The 26,133-nt window shown below is 40.2% G+C and overlaps 1 protein-coding gene across 2 annotated transcripts; it reads right to left on the bottom strand.

The window, feature by feature from the left end:
• On the bottom strand, positions 1-26,133 carry LOC307137031 (uncharacterized protein). 2 transcript variants are annotated; one of them, XR_013817863.1, is made up of 3 exons: positions 26,004-26,133; positions 3,581-3,845; positions 1-1,626 (listed from the first exon to the last, which is right to left on the bottom strand). XR_013817863.1 is itself a non-coding variant. In XM_079834512.1 (3 exons), the coding sequence occupies exons 2-3, from the start codon at positions 3,663-3,665 to the stop codon at positions 437-439; spliced, it is 1,275 nt and encodes a 424-aa protein (XP_079690638.1). In that variant the 5' UTR covers positions 3,666-3,845; positions 7,236-8,531; the 3' UTR covers positions 29-436. The 2 variants fall into 2 exon arrangements, 1 of the variants encoding a protein (XP_079690638.1); XM_079834512.1 differs by lacking the exon at positions 26,004-26,133 and adding an exon at positions 7,236-8,531 and having other exon boundaries at positions 29-1,626.

Below are 26,133 nucleotides of genomic sequence, written 5' to 3'. Positions count from 1 at the left end.
GGATAATATTTCACTGTATTACTTTTTTACTGTATTTTTTATTAAATAAATGCAGCCTTGGTGAGCAGAAGACTTCTTTCAAAAACATTTAACATTTGTAATGTTTCCAAACTTTTGATAGGTAATGTATATTTTCTGCCTTATTCAGTGATATTTTTTTTTACAAAGCATAAAATCCATGGGGACTTAATGCACAAGTGTTTGTAGTACATAAACCAATCATAAAATTGGCATAACATACAGGGAAAACATTATAGATATTAGTGGTTATTGTTCAGCAGTGTATTTGATATCTTACTGAATTAAAAGAAAGAGATGAGATCAATTAAATCTGTCAATTAGACAAAGGTCAGAAAAAAAACTGGTATTACACCTGACATTTCTGTCCCCCTCACTTCTGAAAAGATGGCTACGCCCCTGACCACACTGATCACAGTTAAATGGCTTTTTCTCTAGAATGAATGAGCAGATGCTTTTTTAAACCTTTTAGACCTCTGAAACTCTTCTCACACTGAGTGCAGTGGTACGGCTTCTCTCCTGTGTGAACTCGCTCATGTGCTTTCAGGGCTCCAGAATGGGTGAAATTCTTGTCACAATATGAGCACTTGAAAGGTTTCTCTCCAGTATGAACTCGCTCATGTGTTTTCAGGGCTCCAGAATGAGTGAAATTCGTGTCACAGTATGAGCACTTGAAAGGTTTCTCTCCAGTGTGAACTCGCTCATGTGCTTTCAGGGTTCCAGAATGAGTGAAATTCTTGTCACAATATGAACACTTGTAAGGTTTCTCTCCAGTGTGAATTCTTTGGTGCCGTTTCAGCTGACTAGATGTAGTAAAGCTCTTCCCACAGTCACAACACACATGATCTCTCACTTCATCATGTGTTTTCTGGTGCAGTTTAAAACTGCTCAGCCATGAAAAACTCTTTCCACAGAGAGAACACACATGATCTCTCACTCCTGTGTGTGTTTTCTGGTGCAGTTTAAAACAGTTCAGTCGTGAAAAACTCTTTCCACAGAGAGAACACACATGAGGTCTCTCACCTGAATGAACCATCAGGTGTTTTTTTAGTTCTGATGATGAAATAAAATCTTTCTCACACTGATCACAGTTAAATGTTTTTTTCCCAGAGTGACGGAGCAGATGAAGACTGAGACTTGATGCTTGGGAAAAACTCTTTCCACACTGAGTGCATGTATACGGCTTCTCTCCAGTGTGAATTCTTTGGTGCTCTTTCAGCTGATTAGATGTAGTAAAGCTCTTCCCACAGTCACAACACACATGATCTCTCACTTCATCATGTGTTTTCTGGTGCAGTTTAAAACTGTCCAGCCATGAAAAACTCTTTCCACAGAGAGAACACACATGAGGTCTCTCATCTGAATGAACTGTCAGGTGTTTTTTTAGATCTGATGATAAAAAAAATCCTTTTCCACACTGATCACACTTGAATGGTTTTTCTCCAGAGTGAATGTGCAAATGTCTACTGAGACCTGATGAATGAGAAAAACTCTTTCCACACTGAGAGCAGGTGTGCCGCTTTTTGGCTTCTGTTTCTTGAGTTTTGAAGTCACAGAGTTTCTTAATGTCATTTAGTTTGTGTTTCTGCTCCGTCACCTCCGTCTGGTCTAAAATAAACATATAAAGTAGTCAGAATCAGTTCAATGAGATTAAATGTGAAAATTAAAAACACTGAGCAGAAAACAAGACACAGTCTGTGTGAGTATAAAGCAGTGGCGTGCACAAGGGGGGGGGGGGCGGGGGGGCTCAAGCCCCTGCCCCTTTTGTCTCAAAATGTAATGTGCCCCTCCCTGGTAATAGTAAATAATATTTATTACTATTATAATAAATATTTTAATAAATAACAATGCGCTTCTATACCATTTTACCACTAACAATATTACAAAAAGTATTTTTTTATTACATTTTTTTGGCGGAGGTGGATCGGTAGGCGGAGTTACCTTTTCAGCTCTATGCGCGCAGCCTGCGCACAGCACAGCAATTAGCCGCGCGAGTTTTCAAACTATCCGATCAGCAGGTAAGCTAATACATACAGAAAATGTATATTTATCCTACCACCACGCTACTGTAAAGTTTGCGGGAGCGTGCAAGTTATGCTTAATTATAATAAAAGCATAACTCGAGTCTTGAGTTCAGCAGCAGCATTCTGAGTCTGACAATGCAATTCAATTTGTTTTTATCCAAGACCATGGCACGTGCTCGTGTTATTAGCTCGGGGAAATAAATCTAATGAAATTAAATGAAAAAGTTCATGTCAAACTCTAAATTTATATATTTGATATCATGGTAACACTTGCATGAAGGTCTCATTTGTAAAGTTAATGTATTAACCAATATTAACTAACCATGAGCAATACATTTGTTATTGCATATTAATATTTTAATCTTAATGTTAATGTTAGATAATAAAAATACAGCTTTTCATTGTTTGTTCATGTTACTTGACACAGTGCATTAACTAATATAGCATACAACTTTTGATTTTAATAATGTATTAGTAAATGTTGAAATTAATATAAACTAAATTAATATAAGATTAATAAATGCTGTAGAAGGGCAGTTTATTATTAGTTCATGTTAACAAATGTAGTTAACTAATGAAATTGTATTGTAAAATGTTACCTATTTCATGATAGCTAATACTTTCATACTTATAATACGGGCTTACAACATCAACAAAACTGAACATGAATTCCTCATAATTACCTGCTTGATTCTCACTGTTTAGTTTAGCAAAGTAAATAATATATAATATATATATATATATATATATAGTAATATTATCATAATTTCCCTGTTTTTGTTAGATGTGTTATGCATTGTATTTGTATCAATGTCTTTTCATAGAATGCCAAGGAAATATGGAATAATTTTAAGAATGGTTTTAACCATATATTGAAAGCCAGTGGGGAACAAAATTTACCCCCCCCCCTTTTTTTTTTGTTAAAATATTTAAAAACACAACAGACAGATGCGTACTGCTTTAAATACAGGTGATTTATTTCATAAATAAATGAATTTAAATTATGTAAAAAATACATTCGATTCTTGTTATTTTTTAGTGCCCTTTTTGGTCCTTCTGCCCCTGCCCCTGAAGAGGTCTGTGCACGCCACTGGTATAAAGTATCGGTAACACAATAAGGTTTCATTAGTTAACATGAACTAATAATGAACTGCACTTCTACAGAATTTATTAATATTAGTTCATGTTAATTTCAACATTTACAAAAGTTGTATTTGTTAACATTTGTTAAGTAACGTGAACCAACAATGAACAGCTGGATTTTTATTAACTAACATTAACAAAGATTAATAAATATTGTAACAAATGTATTGTTGATTGTTAGTTAATACATTAACTAATGTTAACAAATGAGACCTTATTGTAAAGTGTTAAAGTATCTTTAATGTGCAAAGGTCAGTTCTGTCATTCACTACGATTAAAACTGATTGAATATGATCATTTAGATGCATTTCTCTATCATTTATCATCCATATACTGCTTATTATTTCACAGCAACTAAAGCAGTCAATAATGAAGAATCAAGAATGGACACGAACCTATTTGTTCCTCAGTCTCTTCATGTTTTATTCTGGATGGTTCTGGATAACTCATGTCTTCAATCTCCTCTTTAATAAACTCCATCTTTAACAGTCACACAGATTTCAGCTGCTACACCTGGAGTTTGTCCTTCTCTTGTAGGATGATGTGAATATTCCCAGTATTTATTGGTGAATTGTTGTGGGAGGGGCTTCACTGGTGGGAGGGGCTTCACTGCAGGTGTGAACTGTGATCACTGAGATACTGACGCCCACAGGACCAGATCTGGACAAATCAAAGACAAGTTACTGAATTTATTCTGAATTATCAGAGTTGACCAGACCTGGCTAAAATAATATTTTTTTCTCAAGAAAAACAAACATAAATATTAATGAAAGCCAAAATATTAAATGTCATGGATGTATATTTACTGAGTAATCCACAATTCTTTAGAGGGGGTCAATATGACAATTTTCACCTGAGATTCGGAGTCAAATTACAGGAGGGTAAAAACGACTTTAAAAAAGATGGCAGCTTTATTTTACTTTTAAACAGAGATTGGTAGGACTATTAGTAAAATCTGTCGACTTTAGCCATCTTTGTTCACATTTTCAGTGGTCAAAAACCAAACGTGGGTCACTTTACACACAGCTGATACTTTTGTCTTTTACAGAGGAATGTCTGAACAACAAATAATGTTGAAACTAGAAATGGATCTCGTTTTTTTCTATAAACATAATTGCATGGAATATACTGGAGTGCCATAAAATTTCTGTCAGAAATATGGAGTATTTTGGAGTATATACAAGTTAGATATTAATTGCATTAAAACAAGGTTTGTTGAACTCCTGTCCAAAGTCTGAGAGAAACAACAGGACCATCATGTTTATCTGAGCTGCTGAAAAGCCTCTTTGTCTCCTAAAGTTCCCTGTTTTCCCCTCATTCATTATGCTGATGTCTGAGATCTTCTGTAAAGTGGCACATTAACAGGCCCAGATTAACACAATGTAGTGCCCTAGAGTGACCACATTTGAAGTGGACCCTAGGGTGACGCATCTGAAGGCATGCAAATTCATAACCCATTAGAAAACTGCTGTTAAATAAATGAGCAAGAAATAGTAACAATATAGTCAAGCCGTACCTTAAAGCTACACTGTGTAACTTTTTTAGTCTATTCTTAGCTAAAAACACTTAGTTCTTTCAAAAATATATGTGCTCATTAATGTATATTTACTTCTTTCAAGTAATAAAGTATTCTCGTAAGTTTATAATATGCCATTGAAAATACATAAGGTAATGGGATCTAACGGTGGTCGCCATGTTGCCCCTCCATCTTGAAAGTACATTAGCCAAAGAGGGACATACCCGTAAATTCAAGCTTCGCCTTTCGCGTTTTAACCGGTTTTAACACTGTGCGCGTCAACTTGTTCAGACTTGTCTGGTGCATGCGCAGAGAGTTTTCATCTCAGCAGCTCCAGTAACAGAGTTATACAGAGTTTTCCTGGCTTGTTTATTCCTCAAAAGTCTGTTTTTCCTTGTGTGGTATTTCTGTGCGTTAATAACTCCGTAAGTAATAATAGTTATTGTCATTGTGGATGTGTTTCAGAGTGTGTCATCGCGTAATTCAGTTGATGTCACCTCAGAAGTATTTTTGTGTCAACATACATTAGCGTAATGCTCACCTATTTGAATAGTCATTCAGTTATTAACAATGTTTATTCGTTTATAGAAAATATTTGCTTGTAATGTATGTTGATGGAAATATGTATCAGGTCTGATCGGCATATTTGTTATACAGAGCTAAACCTGCGCACGCAGCTCCGCTCCTTTTAATGCAGCTGCATTTAGCGCCTATATATGGTACAATAAGCTCTGGTTTACGGTTACATTATACAAATGTAACTTATAAGTATAGTTATACAGTTCTTAACCTTTGTATATTCTGTCATGTCATTATCATGTATATTTACCATCCTAATTTGTTCTCTCACAGAAACCACATTTATGTACATATCCATGCAAACCTGTTTATGCCTTGCAATTGGATGACTGAATAAACATTACTATCATCAAAGTTCACTCTGGATTAGCTGCAGTTCTTTCTAGCCGAATAATTAGGCCAGTTGAGTTCCAACCATCCCACTGCGCACAGAATATCCCACAGGCACCGTGTCGAATGTGGACGAGGTCGAACTGGAAGCCATATTAATCTTGGACTAAATCGGCCACCGTAGGAGTTAAAACGAAATCGGAATTGAACAGAACAGAAACTAAAATTCACTGGATGGTCATATACAAGTCCACCACTAGATGGGGGAAAATATCACAGTGTAGCTTTAAATAAAGTTTTGTAATTTGAAAAGCAATCAATTAATCCGAAGGGAAGCTGCGGTGTTACACAGCAGCATTACGTTGCGCAAAGGAAAACTGGGAGCGAGGACTCAATTGCAGAGAAAGGTGGATTTATTGACAAAATAATAAACACAAACACAAAACAAAAACACACGAGGGGGAAAATCAAACTTGAAATACCAAACCAACTGGAACAGAACATGAAGCACAACGGGGAAACCAGGAGCCTGTACCATGATGGTAGTTTAACAAACTCAGGGTTACAGGATTAGTTTCAAATTGACAAAACCAAACCAATCTATTCAGGCTTTGTTGGTCCCATGATGCTGATCATCAGCTTTCTCTGTTAACTCAGGCTTTGATCCTGAGTTTAGGAGTTTAGCTGTGACATCAGCAGTGAACAGCCAATCACACGCTGTGGATCAGTGACACTAAGATTCACTTCTCGCGAGAGAAGCAGCGAGATTCATTTCTCTCTTCTGCAGAATATTACATGATTGAAAATATTAAGAATTTAAACAAATTTACACAGCAAGAAGAAAAGATCTGTCTATAAAAGAGGACAACTTAAAGAAAATATTCACTACGTCAATGCAAGTAAGTTATGAAGTTAGTTTAGTTGATATATAGAGAATTGAGTAATGTAGTAATTTTTATAGCTTTATTATTTGTATGACCTTTGTATAGGCTATTTATATTAGTTTCAACTAAGTGCCTATTAATGATTGATTAACTAAAATGATACATGTGTAATTGAATACGGGTATAATAATTACATATTATATTATACAAAATTATAAAATTATTATTATATTAAATAAGCATTGTTAAAAGCCAGACGCTTTAGTCTTTAAAAAACATTTGCTATGTAGTGACCTTTAATTTGGAGTAGAAACAGGGACTTTATTGCATCAGAGGTGTGTCACTTTGCTCACAGCTGATTGGTCCAATTTCAGTTTGATCTCTTATCCAGAACATAACCTCCCATGGAGCATTAGCGTTACTGGAAATGAACACTGCTAAAAGCCAAATCACTTTAATGGTACCTAAAACCCAGGATTAGCACAAACTAAGCTTAAACATATCTGGCTAGCCAGCTAAACCGGCTTCATGGTATAGGCCCCAGGAGACAAACGACCAACGATCTGACACAAGACTGCAAACACGAGGAGACTATAAAGGGCACAAATCAGGAGGGAAACAGGTGGGGCCAATTAAACAATAATCAGTTAATAAGAAGGGTGGGGTCCGGACGGAAGACAAGGACACATGGCAAACATGAGGGCTTAGATACACATGAACTGATGACAAGACAAGGGACACCTGTGAACGATGATCAGACAATGAACCAGTAGGTGTGTTCGACATCGGCTGCGGCTGGATGCAACTGATCGGCGAGAGTAGCCACGTGCAGGCGGGGAGGAGCTGCAAACACAGACGTGAAGTCGGACACTTTCTGCTTCCCGCGGTGACGCTCGCGCTGTGTTTGCACACTTTATCAGCTGAAGTGAAATACATGCAATATTTGGCAATACACAGATGTTTCAGAGACATTATTGTCATGTAATACTTTATGCACAGCCTGTGTTTGTACAAGAATAAAGTTCAACATATAAGCCTACACTATCAATGAAGTGGGGTCTATGTTTTTAATCAGTTCTATTTTGATAAACATGACAATATAACATCGCGACTACATGAAAGGAGGTTTTACTGTTATAAAAAACAGATTTGTGCGCATTAGTGGAGCTGAAGGTTTTAGAATAAACACGAAACACACGTGATCGCTGTCATGCGGTGAATCTGGCCAATCGTGGAACGGCTGTGTCGTCATCAGAGCCCCTGCAGCCTCGAGCAGCTGCTCTGGAGAAACTGCACCGGCTGTATTCGCCGGCTGCTCTCGAATCGCTCTCGCGGCACTTTGTTGACATATGTCACTGTCACGTGGCGTCGGCGCTGCCTCAAGTCGGACAAAATTTCTAACCGGCATGCACTGCTTCAAGTCAGCCGCCGAACGGTCTGCGCATCGCTGGGTGAAGTCGAACAAGCCTAATGACATGACACAAGATCACATGAGGGCATGGGAGTCACATGACAAACCAGGAAGCAAGACAGTGAACATGACAAACTAAAAACATGAACATGAACCAACACCAAAACACCCTGTGACATCAATACACTGTTAATTATAACAACTAGCTGGAAAAAAAATATTGCTAAAAATAGAATAAAGACTTGACTTGAGACTTGATTTGACTTGACTTGGACCTCACAGACTTGAAACTTGACTTGGACCTGAAAAACTTTAGACTTGACTTGACTCGACTTGACTTGTACCTCACAGACTTGAAACTTGACTTGGACTTGGACCTGAAAAACTTGAGACTTGACTTGACTCGACCTCACAGACTTGAAACTTGACTTGGACCTCAGAGACTTGAAACTTGACTTGGACCTGAAAGACTTGAGACTTGACTTGGACCTCAGGGACTTGTGAATATTTCTGCAAGCAACCATATCAACAGCTGAATTCAGCACCACAGAGATGCACAGCAGCAAACACATGCCAAACTTCACAAGCATCTCTAAAAACCTTCAAATTCAACAACAGTCACATATTTGCCCACAAATAATTATAAATGCCTTACCTTTAGCAGAGCATCTTTTTTCTAGACTTTGAGCAAGCAAAATTAAATCCCCAAAGTCCGTTCCCTTGACTAGTTTCAGATTCAACAGCCAGCAGGGAGAGTGTAGACGGCCGCTTCTGTCTCATGGTTGTCCTGAGTTTATTCTTCACTCTTTTAAGTTGAGAGAAGGATCTCGCAGTTGGTAACAGGCAGGGTTAAGAACAGCCTGAGTGTGACGAATACACTTGGGAAGGTAGTCTATACTTAATGTAAATGGCATCTACTCCAGTAAAAATTTTCTGGGAGAGGACCCACTCACATTTATTTATTCTGACGCCCATGTGTGCGACTATAAAGTATCGGTAACACTTTACAATAAGGTTTCATTAGTTAACATGAACTGATAATGAACTGCACTTCTACAGCATTTATTAATCTTAGTAAGGATGCACCGATAAGATTTTTTGGGGCAGATACCGATTTTAACAGACAATTATTGGCCGATACTGATATTTGTCTTTGCCCTCTTATTCAAAATTTTGTCATTAAAATAAAGTGTTTTAAATCAGCAGAGTTAAAAAGAAAAACATACATTAACTTCTAGCCTACTAGCTACTTTATTGCTGCATTATAAAAAATCATTTCTAGTGATCCATTTAACATTCAGCAGGCCAACATAAATACAACAGAACAAAGATACATATGAAATAAACAGTGCTTTTTAGGTAGGTTTAACAGTTTCCAGGTACAGAAATAAAGTAAACAAATGTTAAATAACACTGCATATCCTTCACTGTATAAATTAAATTCATATATTATTATTACATTGAGTCGTAGCTAAATTCTACTGTACAATAGTAATGGGCAATATAAACGATATGCAATATAAACGATACAAAATTGGCCTACAATAGAGATTTTAAGTCTATTGCACTATCGCGATAATGCACATTCATGACAGAATCTACCCGCAAAATTTAGAGCCACGAGCTGCAACTGCAGCAATTCATCATCGTATTGGTCATCTTGAGTAAACATCGCTGAAAGCGAAACGGAGGAGCTGGTAAAAAAGACCGGTGCAACATCCATTGTTTGGACTTGGTTCGGCCGTCCGACGCACAGATGAGCGCGCACACACACACACACACACACACACACACACACACACACACACACACACACACACACACACACACACACACACACACACACACACACACACACACACACACACGCTCACTGTCTTTGTACTCTCTGCAGTGTTTCCCAACCGGGACCATTTTTTTTTTTCTTTCAAATTTTTCAAATAATTCTCTCTTTGTAAACTTTGTTCAATGCATGCGAGTGCTGCCGTATGTTGGAATATGACCAGTCGTTTTCTCCGTCATCACCCGGGTGTAGAGCCAGAAGACGCCAATGAGAAGTCGTGCGCGCTGGGAGAAAATGTGTCTCTGTGCACTCATCCGAGAGCGCGCAAATATTGAGTTCTCTTTCAAATCTCGCTCTTGAACGGACAAACTCACACAAAAAGTATGTCAACATGTCCATCTTGGTGAGTATTCTAGCAGACATAGTCTGAATATGCCTTAAGTGAACTTTATACAGTCGAGAAAGACGACGCATCTCCATGCGTTAGGTCTTAAAGGGGCAGTAGCATTAGGTCTTAAAGGGGCAGGAGCATTAGGTCTTAAAGGGGCAGGAGCATTAGGTCTTAAAAGGGGCAGGAGCATTAGGTATTAAAGGGGCAGGAGCATTAGGTCTTAAAGGGGCAGTAGCATTAGGTATTAAAGGGGCAGGAGCATTAGGTATTAAAGGGGCAGTAGCATTAGGTATTAAAGGGGCAGGAGCATTAGGTATTAAAGGGGCAGGAGCATTAGGTCTTAAAGGGGCAGTAGCATTAGGTATTAAAGGGGCAGGAGCATTAGGTATTAAAGGGGCAGGAGCATTAGGTATTAAAGGGGCAGGAGCATTAGGTCTTAAAGGGGCAGTAGCATTAGGTATTAAAGGGGCAGGAGCATTAGGTATTAAAGGGGCAGGAGCATTAGGTCTTAAAGGGGCAGGAGCATTAGGTCTTAAAGGGGCAGTAGCATTAGGTATTAAAGGGGCAGGAGCATTAGGTATTAAAGGGGCAGTAGCATTAGGTATTAAAGGGGCAGTAGCATTAGGTATTAAAGGGGCAGGAGCATTAGGTATTAAAGGGGCAGGAGCATTAGGTATTAAAGGGGCAGGAGCATTAGGTATTAAAGGGGCAGTAGCATTAGGTCTTAAAGGGGCAGGAGCATTAGGTATTAAAGGGGCAGGAGCATTAGGTATTAAAGGGGCAGGAGCATTAGGTCTTAAAGGGGCAGGAGCATTAGGTCTTAAAAGGGGCAGTAGCATTAGGTATTAAAGGGGCAGGAGCATTAGGTCTTAAAGGGGCAGGAGCATTAGGTATTAAAAGGGGCAGTAGCATTAGGTCTTAAAGGGGCAGTAGCATTAGGTATTAAAGGGGCAGGAGCATTAGGTATTAAAGGGGCAGTAGCATTAGGTATTAAAGGGGCAGGAGCATTAGGTCTTAAAGGGGCAGGAGCATTAGGTATTAAAAGGGGCAGTAGCATTAGGTCTTAAAGGGGCAGTAGCATTAGGTATTAAAGGGGCAGGAGCATTAGGTATTAAAGGGGCAGGAGCATTAGGTCTTAAAGGGACAGTAGCATTAGGTCTCAAAGGGGCAGTAGCCTTTACTGCTGTCTACTCACTGCTCTTGATTTAAATGCTTTTGTAAGTTTAATAGGATTAATCTTTAATTTATACAGTCAAATATGCAATGTTATTTTACATTTGATCATTTTCTGTAGGCCTACTGTACCTGAAAACTAATGTTAGACGTAGGCTACCTGAAAAACCTGAAAAGCATAGTTTATTTTATTAGTATCTTTGCTCAAAAGTATTTATTTGTGCTGCTGCTTGTATTTAAATTATTTGTTCTTATTTTCTTTATTTTTATTTGACAGTAGTCCTTTTTTTCCTGAACATAGAAAATACTATTATTATTTACTTATAACGATTATCATCATAAATAATAAACTTATTGAATTGCATAAAAAATTTTTAAATACTTAAATAAATAAAAATTGTGGTACCGAAATTGGTACAGATCTGGCACGCATCTCCTTGTAGCATTGCGTGATACTTTTGTATAATTTTTGTAAAGTTTTAGCCTGGTTGATATTCACTGCGTTATATGGATAAGCGCGTACAGGACGCTTTTAAAACGTTCTGCTTTTTGTTTTGTTTAAGTCTCTGCAGCTAGTGTACTTGAATTTTATTTATCTGCAACAATATGTTATAATTACAGTTTTGCACAATAAATGTTCTCAAAACTACATACGTTTCTTTCTTTAAAAAAAAAAAAATACATTTAGCAGTGTGGCTTTCCTTAGGGTCTAACCCTTTCTGAAATGGTTCTATTATAATATTTATAATCGCAATATATATCGTTATCGCAAGAGGCTGCAATGTATATCGCAATATGGATTTTAGGCCATATCGCCCATCCCTACTGTACAACATTTATATAATTCAGTCACAATTACTTTGTTAAACTGAACTTTTAATTTGACGGGTTGCCCTGAAGACCTTTGAGTTTGTTTGTGTGCGTGTGTGAAGTAAATTAATTCATGTTATGCGTTATGCAGTAAATTCCATTTTTATGACTAGATTCCGTCTGCCAACCGGAATAGTCCCGTATTCAAGGCATCAATAGCCGCGTTTCCATTACCCTTCAAATTGCGCAAATTGAAATTGCGAATTGAAAATACGCCCAATGGAAACGCGTCAATTTCGCAAAAACTCCCATATATCGCAAAAAAGTTTTTACGCTCGCATGAGGTGGTTTTTCAGGCAATTCGAAAAACCAAATTTTCGCAAAACTGCAATGGAAACAGTTTTTCCGCATTTACAGGTCACCTGGTACGGTCACGCATTGCTCTCACATAGGGCCTACATATAATTTTTTTTCCACTCAAGTATGTACGAGATCTTATGTTGTTAAAACGACATATATTTTCTCCTAATAAGGAAAGTGGCGTAACTTTATAATGACGGACCCCGGTGCAGCCACAAATATCATAACTATCTATAGGCCTACTGTAATTATGACATATATTCAAGAAATGTATTAAAACAGAAAGACGCTATAGTTTCAGCCTTGCTCAAAGACTAGGTCTATCCATTCCCGACGATCTTGGTTTGCTTCTTATTTATTAAATATAGCCTACAGCCAAATAGTTGATTAAACATTGATAAAAATTAAAATACAATTTATACAAAACGAAATTAATTTTAAAGAAAGACTTTGTAGAAAACAATTCAATTGTGCTCAAAATCCATGTCTCCAGACATATGCGCATCTGATTATGTGCTTTACTCATGCTGCTCACTTTTCATAATCAACATATGAAATTAAAAGATTATAATATTTAGACATAGCCTAACTATATGAAACTAAATAGGCTACGTTTTCTTTAACCCTCTTTCCGACGAAGTCGTTGTCGCCTTTTGATGAATTTTTTCCTTAGGCTATTCCAGCGGAAACTTAAAATACTCCGTCATTTTTAGCCATACAGATAAGTGCAAGACATAATTATAAACTAAAAACTGTCTACTTTTATTTACATTTACATTTACATTTAGTCATTTAGCAGACGCTTTTATCCACCCTTTATTACTCACTAACTTATTACTCCCTTTTATTACTCACGATAACAGCAAAGGCCGTGGACTCAGGGAACAGATTATTTTGCACTCCACTCCAAACGCGGTCTTCATTTCAAAAATATATTTTGTTTATTAAACGCAAAGTTTTTCATTTCAAAAGCATTTCTAAATTCAGTTTATATTTCCAAAAAACGAAATTCCGAGCCAAAATAACGAAGTGGTAAAAAAAACGTTGAGTTACCACCATGCAAATTCAAACTTTTCGTTCGTCTCTGTATGTGGCACTGCGTCACAATAACCTGACTTATGTAAAAGTCGATCATTCTTTACAGATGATGGTATGTTTGGACAGAAGACGAGTTCTTTATTAAACTCATAAAAAAACAATAGAATATAAAATGCCACAATTTATCATAACACCTCATATGTGCCGCTCAAGTATAAGGTGCTTTCCTTGCCATCAGTGCTATAACACGCACGTCTCTTTCCATTAAAAATAATGGCGTGCGGTGGCTGGGATATACATAAACCTAACAACATACATAAATCATTCCAAAAATCATGCTATCACGAGAGGAAAAATAATGTTTTAGTCGTATAACATCAGTTAGTGGAAACGCTGTCATTTCGCAATATTTTTTTGTCGACTTTTAGAAAATAATCGCAAAAGTTTTGCGCAAATCTGTAATGGAAACGCGGCTAGTGACGCATTCCATATGAAAGCCATACGAAACGAAGTTTGTCCCGTATATTCAGGCATACGATCTAAACTGAGAAATAATCATTCCTTTGAGAAAAATCACTGTTTGATTTGCGAACATAGCCGTTCGCGGAAGGCTTTAAGACCCAGCAGAATCCTATGCCGGTGCTGGCTGGTTGCTCCCGCTTCACAGCAAGTGGCTCACGCTAACGGCAAATCTCCTTCACTGTTCGCATTTTGATTTCAGCAAATCAGTCTGGCCGGATTTATACAGTGCAAGTCCAACATTCTTGCAATCGTAATGCTATGGACTACTATGGCCTACATTAAACCTTTAAATAAAAGGGTTATTTAGCTGTTTACACTGCCATATAACCTACAGTAAAAGAGCCTGCACAGCGACAGGAAATAGAAAAATTAAAAATGAATGCATAAAACCTGCCTAACTAACCAGAACATGTGAGGGAAGAGGAGCTCCACTCATGAATCGCTCACCGGTAAAACCATGTGCGCTCCGACATTACATTTCTCTGTACTGTAGCCTACTATATTTGTTGTAGCCATTAAACACATATTTCGTTTCATATGTTTAAATATTAAAATGTAATTTTTTTAATTTAATTTACGTTGATTAAGAAAAGTGAACAGGACAAAGATGCGCAATATGTCAGAATATGTCATGGGGGTTAGAAATAATTTTGACTGCTTCATTAAGTTGTTGTGTTGAAAGCCTTTCTTTAAAGTGAATTTCGTTTTATATAAATTGTATCTTATATTTTAATCAATGTTTTATCAACCAATTACCTGGATTTAATAAATAATAAGCAAATATAGCAGACAATGACATGGAGGCGCCAGGGCAGCGTGAACAACGGCTACACTAGAAAAAACACTTTAGTTGGGGCGGCCCTACTTATTTCAGATGGGCCTATATTCGACCCAGCATGTCCCAAAGGGCGTTCTGTTGAGTGAGCGGCGCTCATGAACAGAAACTCGTTAGAAAGGCGCCCTCCACTCCTCTCCTGCCTATTACCGCTCTACTATTCTATATACACAGTACACACACACCACAGCGCTCACAGTATGACCTTGTGTATATTTTAACAACATAATTCAACATATAATACTTTTTATTGGCCACTTAAAGTGTTTATTACAAATAAATTACTAAATGCAAAAAATTAAGAAATGAACAAAAATTTGAATTGCATTTGCAATCCTGTGACACTAGGGGGTTCTTTGGCTTGCTGTCTACTGATGAGGGGCTCGATGAAGCAGTTTCAACTCCAGCTCTGATATTCCCCCATAGTGACTAAATGATTATGTAGGGCAAGGTACCTCAGATAAAGGTGGAGTTTGGGGAGGAGGTGGGATGCTGGAACATCGGAGACTGAGCAGCTGTTTATATACTCTGGCTGTTGGCTGTTGATTGGAAGATTAGATGGGCTCGCTCCTCCCTAAATTACGTTTGGAACTTCACTAATACTGCACTCACTGCAAACTGTGCTGAAGATATATGTCAAAGTCAGGCAACACAGACATGTTTCATGACTAGAAACAATATCATCTATTAGAACATGCAGAAACTAAGACATCCATTTTTTCTATTAAGAAATGTATTTTGTTAACGAAAAATGACTGGAAAAGTGTAAGGAAAAACGTGAAGTGTTTGTCATATTCTGACAATTAAAAGTAGTTTAAAACCACAATTAACAGTCTGGTTTCTACAACTTTCACTTAGGAGCAAAAATCTGTCTTTAAATTTGAAAGAAATAAATATTTGACATTTATCGTGATAATAATCGATATCGACTGATATAAAAAATTTTTTAATCGAGATCACTTTTTGGCCATATCGCCCAGCCCTAATTGGAATGTTATTTTTTATTACTTGGCTCACCTGATCAGTGAGTATAACCGCGAACCGCACGCACACACACACGTGCACATGCGCAAGAAAGGAATGTTATTTCACTATTTAAGATAGCCCGTCTCCAGGCCGGTGATCCGCTTTGGTAGCCCGTCTGAAAAACACATAGCCCTGGGACGTTGGCCTTTGCGAGCCCTGGCCCATAACTTTATAAGTCCGAGTCTGATCACGAATGAACCAATAACACCTCCAATAAAGGATTCTCCAGCCTGTGACTGTGCGCTAAGGTATGTAATCAAAAGATATCAATGGATCGGTAACAATTCAATACTAACACATAAAAAACATGTTTTACTCACATAAGTGTGTTGCACCATTCCTGTCGTATCCAATATAGAAGCACAGCATTGTGTTTTAATCTCAATATGTCTGCAAATCCAGTCTCGACCTGTATCTTGTTTACAAACTATTCCGTGGTGAAATGAAGCCAAACAAACTTAATATCTTACGCACATGAGCTGGAACCGGCATGTTTATTGATCTGTAGCGTGACCCGTTTAGCTCCACGAGTCGGTGGGCGGGGCTTGAGGCGGCGCTTCTGAATTCTATGACTTCAGTGGTCCACATATTCTGAGATCTCTCGTTTTCTGGGCCTGCTGTCAATAAAAGCTTTTCTTTGACTAACAAGGAAGTTTTCAGCCATGAAACTCTGATATTCTTATATCACGATGAACTTTTATATATCAAAGGCTCAAGGGAAAGTTAATTTCTCAATTCATCAACCCTTTAAAAAAAATGTATTGGCTGATATTTCGTGGCTGACGTTTCATTGGCGTTCAGTTATTATGCTTTCAAATTTTATGCCATCTATGTATCTTACTGACGAAAAAAAACTTTTACGTTTATAATTCTGAATAGGGGTTGATGATATTTAATATTCCTTGGTAAATAAATATTCAATAATTTGAGCATGGAGCCATAGTATATCGTCTCCTGTTACGTATATAACCTAGGTTCCCTGAGAACAGGGAACGAGACGCTGCGTCAGCTGACACTACGGGGAACGCCTCCAGCGTGTCCGGTGCCTGAAATCACAATACGTCAATCCTATTGACCGGCGACAGTCTATGATGTCATCAACATCATAGGTGCGACCAGGAAGTATATAAGGGCGCCATGTCAACATGACAGCATCTAATCGTCTGAAGGGACTGTTTGGCAGGCAAGCCCTGAGGCATGGCGATGAGACGCAGCATCTCGTTCCCTGTTCTCAGGGAACAGAGGTTACATACGTAACCGGAGACGTTCCCTTTCGAAAGAGAACTCGCGCTGCGTCAGCTGATGCTACAGGGAACGATATACCAACGCCGCCATACCGAGGGGAGTGCATGCCCACTGGCAGTGACAACTGTTGGGACAAGCAAATTCAACTGAAATGCCTGAACCACCCCCCCTCTGGTCACATTAGGCGGTCAGTGCCAGCGCTCCCTACAGTCAAAGCCCAAGCCATAAACCTGAGAAGGAACCTTCGCACCATATGAAGTCCTACCCTGGCCGCTGGAAGGCCTGGAACCAGCCCATTCAACAGAAGGGGTTCCTTTAAGGGAACGTGGCTAGGGGACCCGAGGGAATCCGTGCCAGTCACTATTCGGGAGGAATTCACTGAATGCCACCAGAGAAGCCTGACCTAGCGACCTCAATGTGGGACACATAGGTTCAGTCAACCCTGTCTGTCAAGTACAGAGCCTCTGGTACTCGACTCCGAAGAGACATCCCGCTTGGGTACTGCAAAAAGGCAGTGTCCTCCACCAGCCGGACCTCAGAGATGGGTTATCCTGGGGAGCAGCACTCAGTGAAGTGCTTTCTAAACCTTGCTAGCGAGGGGAGTTTAGCCGCTCGATCCAAGGATCTACCAAGCACTTATTTTAAATCGTGCTCAGGAGGCCGAACAGGCCTACAGGCTGATCCTTGCTGGGAGGCCTTGAGGGGCCTACAACCGACAGATCAGTGCCAAGCAGCCATAAGCTTACAAAAGACTCTCACTTGAGGGGAGCTCATAAGCCTGCCTGGTAGGTGCGCTAACTATAGCTCTTTACAGTGACTGGACCCGTCCAGTGACTGTGAACAGGAACATGCCCTCAGGGGAGGCCAGGTGAGGCCTACTACCCAATGGTGAATCCCCCAGGGAAGCCCCGTGCAGCTAGCTACCTGTTAGCAACCCCAGCTACCATGAGAACTGGGGACCGGGGAACGATCTCAGGGAGGCCCGGCGCCTACGACCTGATAGCAGAATGTGCTAGCCTCCAGGGAGGCCTAACGAGGCCTACTACCTGCTAGCACTCCACGCTCACTGCCACAGAGACTGGGAACCGGGAACTCGCCCTAGGGAGGCCGGGCGAAGCCTACTACCTTACTAGCAACTCACGCTAGCCATCCTGTGACTGAAGCTCGGCAACGCCTCCTCAGAGGAGGCCGGATGAGCCTGCTACCCCACAGCAGGCCCTCAGGGAGGCCTAGCCTACCACCAACAAGCAGCTTGTCCCAGCCGTCGAGGGACTGACGCCTCAAGGATGCCCCCTCAGGGGAGTTTGGGCGTGGCCTGCTACTCACAGCAGGATCTAATCGTGCGTTCACACCGGGCGCGAGTGATTTACATGTTAAGTCAATGCAGAGACGCGAAATGGCATTCTGTGGCGAGATTTGCGCGATTGAGGCCACGCGAAGGACGCGAATTGAACGTTTTGAACGCGCGAATTGCTCAAGTTTAAAAATCTGAACTTTGGCGGATATTTCGCGCCGCGTTAACCAATCAGGAGCTTGCTCTAGTAGTGACAACAATGAGGAGAAAATCTGTATATTAATATCTGGTTCAGACAATATGATTATCACTGTGATAACATTAAATGACATGAAACACAACACAGTCTCTTTTTGTTAAATGCAAGTTTATGTATGATCAATAATACAAAGGTAAGTAAAAGGTATAATAAGCTATACATGAAATAAAGCAAACAATTCAGTCAAACATTCAAAGGCAGTGCTAGTAGGCTACAGTTACAACTGCAACGTACAGTTATAGCCTAAAAATATAAAGTAATGAAACTTCTCTTTGCCTTCAGTCTAAACGATTTGCCAGGGAACAAATTATAGATCCATGAGACCAAAGATTGGCCGTTACAAGACGAATTATAGCTCGAGACACCACAGAGACATCAGAGCCAGCGGCAGACGGCAGAAAGACTGGCCGAGGAAATGTTGCCCTCACCGGCTTTGACAAGCGCTGAGCGCTGCTGTCCGCTGGAGCTCACAACTCCGAAAACGCCAGATAAAATGTTCAAATAGGCACTCTTTATATAAATAGACCACATATTTGAGCTTTAAACAACTACATTATTGACTAAAAAAGTCTTAAAACTACGTTTTGTCACACATTAACAGTAGATTTTAACAAAAAAAAAAGACAGCCCATGTCAGCCATTTCTCAATGAGACGAGCAGCTGGCAGAAGCCCCGCCCATGACGCGAATTTGCGTCTGTTGTGCAGTGAATTTCAGGCGCGATTGAAGCGAGTAAACTCAAAATGTTAACGCGGCCACCTTCGCGCGATTAGCGCGAATCGCGTCCGGTGTGAACACCACATTAGGGAGGCCTGATGGAGGCTACCAACTGAGCCAAGGTAACCCAGAAAACGGGAGAGCCTACCTACAAATAGGAGGCCTGCAGGTTCTACGGACCCTGCCGACAGGCTGGCTGCTGCATCCCGGGCCGACGGTAGCTGTCTGCTTGCTGACGAAGAACTGGACATCCAGTTATCACCTGGGGACTCATCCCCAAGGAGGCCAAAGAGGGCCTTCTAGTTGACGAGGTTTCTGCTGAAGTCGACGTCGATGGAGAAAATCCTCCGGGGCACACTCACGGGCCGCGACATCGAGACTCTCTTGCAAGTAGGCCTGTTGATGCCTACCACCTGTCCTGGAGTCTGCTGCCCAGACTGCCCAAGCTGGCTACTCATAACCAGCTGGCCTTCATACGCCCCCACCTGGGGCTGGCTCCATCCCAGAAGCTAAAGGGCCTCCGCGACAGCGCAGTCTCACAGGCAGTGCACTCAGCGATCAAATGCTTAGAAACCCCCTAAAGCAAGGGGGGTACAACTTACGTCACCTGCTTCAGGGCAGCCGCCTTACTTTTTCATACAGCGGCCTGCCGTTCATGCGAGGGCGTCAGCCATTGGCAATGCTCGGGCCTCAGGGGACCATCCGACCAAACTGCCATGCAGAAAATTATTGTTAGAATAATTAAACAACTTAATTATTTCCTGGATTTTGTATCACCATAGTTCCTAACTGTAAATGGAGGAAATGGGATTCAAATCGAAAACATTTTTCCCCATTTTGTGCCCCCCCCACTTCTCAAACCAAAGTTACACCCTTGCATACACAACATAAAATTCCCAAAACCATAACTCCCAACCATAACTCCGTCCAGGACAGCCAGGAACCTTGGGGTTGTGATTGATGATCAGCTAAAATTCACTGAACACATCACTGCAACAACCCGGTCCTGCAGATTTGCACTATTCAACATTAGGAAGATTAGACCCTTCCTATCAGAGCAGGCCACACAACTACTGGTCCAAGCTCTTGTTCTCTCCAGACTGGACTACTGTAATGCTCTTCTAGCGGGCCTTCCGGCATGCACTATCAAACCCTTGCAACTGATCCAGAATACAGCGGCGAGGTTGGTCTTTAATGAGCCGAAGAGAGCACACGTCACGCCTCTCTTCATCAGTCTGCACTGGCTGCCAATAGCTGCTCGCATCAAATTCAAGGCACTGGTGCTCGCCTTCAAAGCAACCACTGGCTCTGCACCAATATACCTAAACTCACTTGTTCAGACTTACACACCCTCCAGGACCTTACGTTCTGCCAGTGAACGACGCCTCGTGGTGCCATACCAGAGAGGCATGAAATCGCTGTCACGGACCTTTTCCTGGACTGCCCCCACCTTGTGGAAGGACCTGCCAATCTCAATTCGTGCAGCCGAGTCTGTAGCCATTTTCAAAAACTATCTAAAGACACATCTCTTCCAGCAGCACCTGACCAATCAAGAATAGCACTTATCATTCTATTCATTTTCTGTCTGTCTAATTTATTAAAAAAAAAAAAAAAAATGTCCTGTGTGTTCTGTGCTAGATTAACTGAGACTTGTTACAGCACTTGCATATTGTTGCCCTTGACTGTTCTAGTTGTTTCTATTGCTCTCATTTGTAAGTCGCTTTGGATAAAAGCATCTGCTAAATGACTAAATGTAAAATGTTGAAAAAAGATCGTTCTTAGCTTACTCACAGGGAGCTGCAGGCCCTACAAAGTCCAGCGATGTTCCATAGTCCCCCAAACCCTCTCAGGAGAGCGAAGGAGGGTCCTGAAAAACATAGTAAGAAATGTTTCGCCCTTCTCGAGGGGGACTCACCACTCGCTCCTCGGGCGCTTCAAACTTTGAAAAACCAGCCATCAAGCTAGTAAATGACCACCATCCTGAGGGGGGCGCTTTCACCAAACAAACCAGGCGGGCCGTCAGAATCTTACATTTTCTGCTCATCATAGGCCCACCGGCCTGATGTAAAGTGCCCAGGGGGAGACACGGGAGGAGGGGAAAAAGGCAGCGCTCATCTGTGCACCCTAGGAGGCGGAGTCCCTATGTTGGTTCCGGTTCCCAGCACCGGCTTCCTTCCTCTTCCTGTTGCGGGTGTCCTCTGCGCACCAGTCCTCCACGGAGGGGGCGCTCGAGAGGCGACGCTGGTTCTCTGGTCCCGCCTCCAGTCCTCAGACCGGGACGGGCCAGGGAAACCCGACTGCCTGGGCGCGGTCCCGGACCTCAGCGGAATGCACGTTCTAAACGCCTTCGCCTCTCTGTACTTTCCCACCACTGCCTCCACGGAGGCGGAAGTTCAGAGGGCGAAACCGGGGCATCAAGGAGAAAGGACTTCTCTTTCTCCCCGATGTCCACCAGGTTCAACCACAGATGCCTCTCCTTGGCTACCATCGCCGCCATCGAACGCTGTTTGCTTGGCAGCCCGGAGAGCGAGATCCGTGGTCCGGCACAACTCCGTCACCGCATCAGGGGTTAGTCCCTCCCCCTGATCGAGGTCCCTCAGCAGGTCCGCCTGGTAGGCCTGCAACACCGCCATGGTGTGCAGAAACGCCCCAGCGTGACCCGCTGACATGTACGCCCTGCCCTTCAGACATGAAGTCGTTCTGAGAGGTTTTGTCGGCAGGGTGGAAGCCCTCAGTGTTGACGGCCGCCCAGAAGCGAGATCTCGTCCACGGGCGGCACCAACACATACCCAGCCTTGAGCGAAGTTAGCTTGCTAATAGGGGTGTGCCAAAAAATTGATTCACAGAAGAATCTAGATTCTCATTTGCAACGATTCAGAATCGATCTGAAATGTCCAAGAATCGATTTAATAAATTAATAAAATCAGCTGGCTGTTCGCCTCCATTTTGTAACTAGCCTATACGCGACGTCTGGACGTCACCACGCAGCCAGTTTTTGAACGCGAGCGGCAAATCACTAAAACAGAGAGGAAGCAAATATGGATGAGAGGGAGATCCAACCAGCCCCGTCTTCACTTAAAGCTAAAGTTTGGCGTCATTTCAGTTTTTACCAAATGCCTGGAAGCACTGCGCTGGACATGACACGCAGTGTGCAAGCTTTGCAAAATGAAGACCAAGTACTTCGGCAGCACAACAAATGCGCGGGCTCATATTACTAGGCATCACCCGGAGCTCAGCCGCCAGCTGCAGACCAACGCACACTGCAGTGTTTCACGAAAATCCCAGCACTTTATTTTCATAACTTGTTATTCTTTAAGTTACTTTTTTTTGTCTTCACCGTTTGTTCTACATGATATTTGTGGTAAACTGCAACTTTCCTGGGAAATGCATCTATTTTCAACCATTTTGTATTTGGAAGAAGCACTTTATTTTTGTTCCAACTTATTTTATAGCTAGCAACTAATGAGTAGCAATTGAGAACCAGACAATGTTTTTGATAAAAGGCACTTTCCTGAGAATTGAACTTAATAAATGTGAAAAAGACACTTTAATGTCTTCGTTTGTCATTCTGTATAGCAAAGCAGATGAGAGTAGATCATAATCAGAAACCGGATTAGAAATCGTTATGGATAAAATCGAATCGTTTTGAATCGAAAATCGATTATGAATCGAATCGTGGCCTCAAGAATCGGAATCGAATTGAACCGTGAGATGGTAAAAGATTCCGACCCATACTCGCTAATGTCAATAGATGCGGGCTGAGTAAGGCTTCTTCCATCCCTTCGAGATCTGCTGATGGAGATCCGGAAGAAATGGAAGACTCCTGGGAACTGGGCGGTCATGAGCGGAGAGAAACCAGTCGTCCAAACGATTTGAGAGAGAACTATGGGACTGAACCATATAGGGCCTTTATAATTAAGGTTGAAAAGAAAAGTTTATTAAGAATGAGAATATAGAAGGATATTGTGATATATTTAATACTTTTAGAGTTACAGCCACATAATAGGAAAAAAATATTGATGGCACTCAGACAGGAATGTTCAGCTGTGTTGATAGAAAAAGAGATACATTTCAGTTTCAACATTATCTGTTGTTCAGAAAATGTGCAACCATTGAAAATGTGTACCAATGTCCTCATGGAGCCACACTGAGATCCTGCAGCTCTGGACATGTTTGGCCTTAGAAATAGAAAAAAACTAAAGTAAAAAGTTTAAAAATTTGAATCTAAAAGGATATTATTGAAGGTATCTTCTAAATGAGTTACAGGCATGTAAACTTTGATTTTAAAAAAACACACAAGAAGTGCTTTTTCCCATTTTTTAACTGTCACCTTTGGCATATAATGCAACAAAGATTGATGAAGTCAACAGATTTACCCAACAGACCTGCCAATCTCTGTAAAAATACAATGATGCTGCCATCTTTCTAAAGCCACTTTTACACCCCTGTGAAAATTATCATTCTGACCCACACTACAAAATATTGAATTACTCAGTAAATATACATCCATCAAAATATTTTGTCTTTTTTAGTCATCCATGTTTGCCTTTCTTCGGAAACAAAATTAACAAAATCAAAAATTTGAGCCAGGAAAGTTTCTGAAATTTGGTTGATTTTGACCCAGAATGACCCAAATGTGTTTGTCTGAGAACCTTTTATACACACACTTAACTGCAGATACTGAAATGACATGCACTGTGTGGTACAGTACAAATATTTTGAGTGTCCCTTATTCTGTCCCTTATTTTCCTATAAAGAACCACGATTGTCCCTTATTTTCTTTTCCAGAAGTTGTCAACCCTAGTTTTCTGCATCGAGGAAATTACTCTTATGAAAGTTATTTAGTCAAGAGTAGTGAGCGATTTTTTTTGTTGGTCTTTTGTTGTTTGATTAACATTAAAACGCAGACAGCAGCGCAGCAGGAATATTACATTATGATCTTGGATTATGCAGCAGACATTATACAGCTCAGTGCCTTCACACAGTTCATTAATAAACCATTCATCCTATAGCCAATATGCAGATGGTTGGAAATCGATCAAAAATCATACATCGGTGCATCTCTAAATCTTACTTATTGCTCATTTCAACATTTACAAAAGTTGTATTTGTTAACATTTGTTACAAGTAACGTGAACCAACAATGAACAGCTGGATTTATATTAACTAACATTAACAAAGATTAATAAATATTGTAACAAATGCATTGTTGATTGTTAGTTAATACATTAACTAATGTTAACAAATGAGACCTTATTGTAAAGTGTTAAAGTATCTTTAATGTGCAAAGGTCAGTTCTGTCATTCACTACGATTAAAACTGATTGAATATGATCATTTAGATGCATTTCTCTATCATTTATCATCTATATACTGCTTATTATTTCACAGCTACTAAAGCAGACAATAATGAAGAATGAAGATACTGACGCCCACAGGACCAGATCTGGAGAAATCAAAGACAAGTTACTGAATTTATTCTGAGTTGACCAGACCTGGCTTAATTTTTATTTTTGTTAATATTTTTTATGAAGAAAGAAAAACATAAATATTAATGAAAGCCAAAATATTAAATGTCATGGATGTATATTTACTGAGAAATCTACAATTCTTTAGAGGGGGGTCAATTTTCACCTGAGACAATTTTCACCTGAGATTCGGAGCCAAATTACATGAGGGTAAAAACGACTTTAAAAAAGATGGCAGCTTTATTTTACTTTTAAACAGAGATTGGTAGGACTATTAGTAAAATCTGTCGACTTTAGCCATCTTTGTTGCATTATATGCCAACAGTGACTGTTCAAAAAAATGTGTTTTTTGCCCCAAGTTTGCATGCCTGTAACTCAAGAAGTATTAATGATATCCTAAAATCCTCTTATATTCTGGTTCTTATCAAGCATTTCTTTTGGTTTCTTCATTTTAAAGTCAAAGATATGGAGATCTTAATGTGGTTTCATGAGTAAATTGGTCAATCGTTCACATTTTCAGTGGCCAAAAACCAAACGTGGGTCACTTTACACACAGCTGATACTTTTGTCTTTTACAGAGGAATATCTGAACAACAAATAATGTTGAAACTAGAAATGGATCTCGTTTTTTTTTCTATAAACACAATTGCATAGAATATACTGGAGTGCCATAAAATTTGTTAAAGTTTGTGTGCCTGTTATTCTAACATTATTAAAGATAACTTGATATCCTTCTATTCTTAATTATTTTCAATGGGTAAAATGGTTGATTTGACATTGAATGACCCATTAATTACATTTCAATGTTTTCTGTCAGGAATATGGAGTATTTTGGTACAAGTTAGATATTAATTGCATTAAAACAAGGTTTGTTGAACTCCTGTCCAAAGTCTGAGAGAAACAACAGGACCATCATGTTTATCTGAGCTGCTGAAAAGCCTCTTTGTCTCCTAAAGTTCCCTGTTTTCCCCTCATTCATTATGCTGATGTCTGAGATCTTCTGTAAAGTGGCACATTAAGCACATTTTATTGGTGTAATAGAGTCAGAGTCTGTGAAAAACTCTCTGCCAACATATTATTACACTCATAATAAACCACATTTCATGACATTGGTCCTTAAACATGTAAACTCTGGAGCTGATTAATGTTAAACTCTGTAATCTGAGAAACATCTCTCACCTGCAGACTGGAAATATAAGGCATCCGGAGAAAATATTACACTTTTGTCCTTCATTCACGATCGTTAACAGCGTCGCTTTCAGCTTCAACTGATCTCAGCTCGTCTCTCGTGCTTCTCTCTTCTGCTCAT

Source organism: Gobio gobio (genome assembly GCF_949357685.1).
Source record: "Gobio gobio genome assembly, chromosome: 14".
Taxonomy (NCBI): domain Eukaryota; kingdom Metazoa; phylum Chordata; class Actinopteri; order Cypriniformes; family Gobionidae; genus Gobio; species Gobio gobio.
Note: the sequence above shows the minus strand (reverse complement) of the source record. Positions and strands in the feature narration are given on the sequence as shown.

What these genes read in the sequence shown, in the direction of transcription:
- LOC307137031 (XM_079834512.1), bottom strand. Translation starts at nt 3,665, where the DNA reads ATGGAGTTTATTAAAGAGGAGATTGAAGACATGAGTTATCCAGAACCA. An exon ending in AGAGACTGAGGAACAAATAG is followed by an intron (nt 1,627 to 3,580) that starts GTTCGTGTCCAT and finishes TGTTTATTTTAG; the next exon opens with ACCAGACGGAGGTGACGGAG.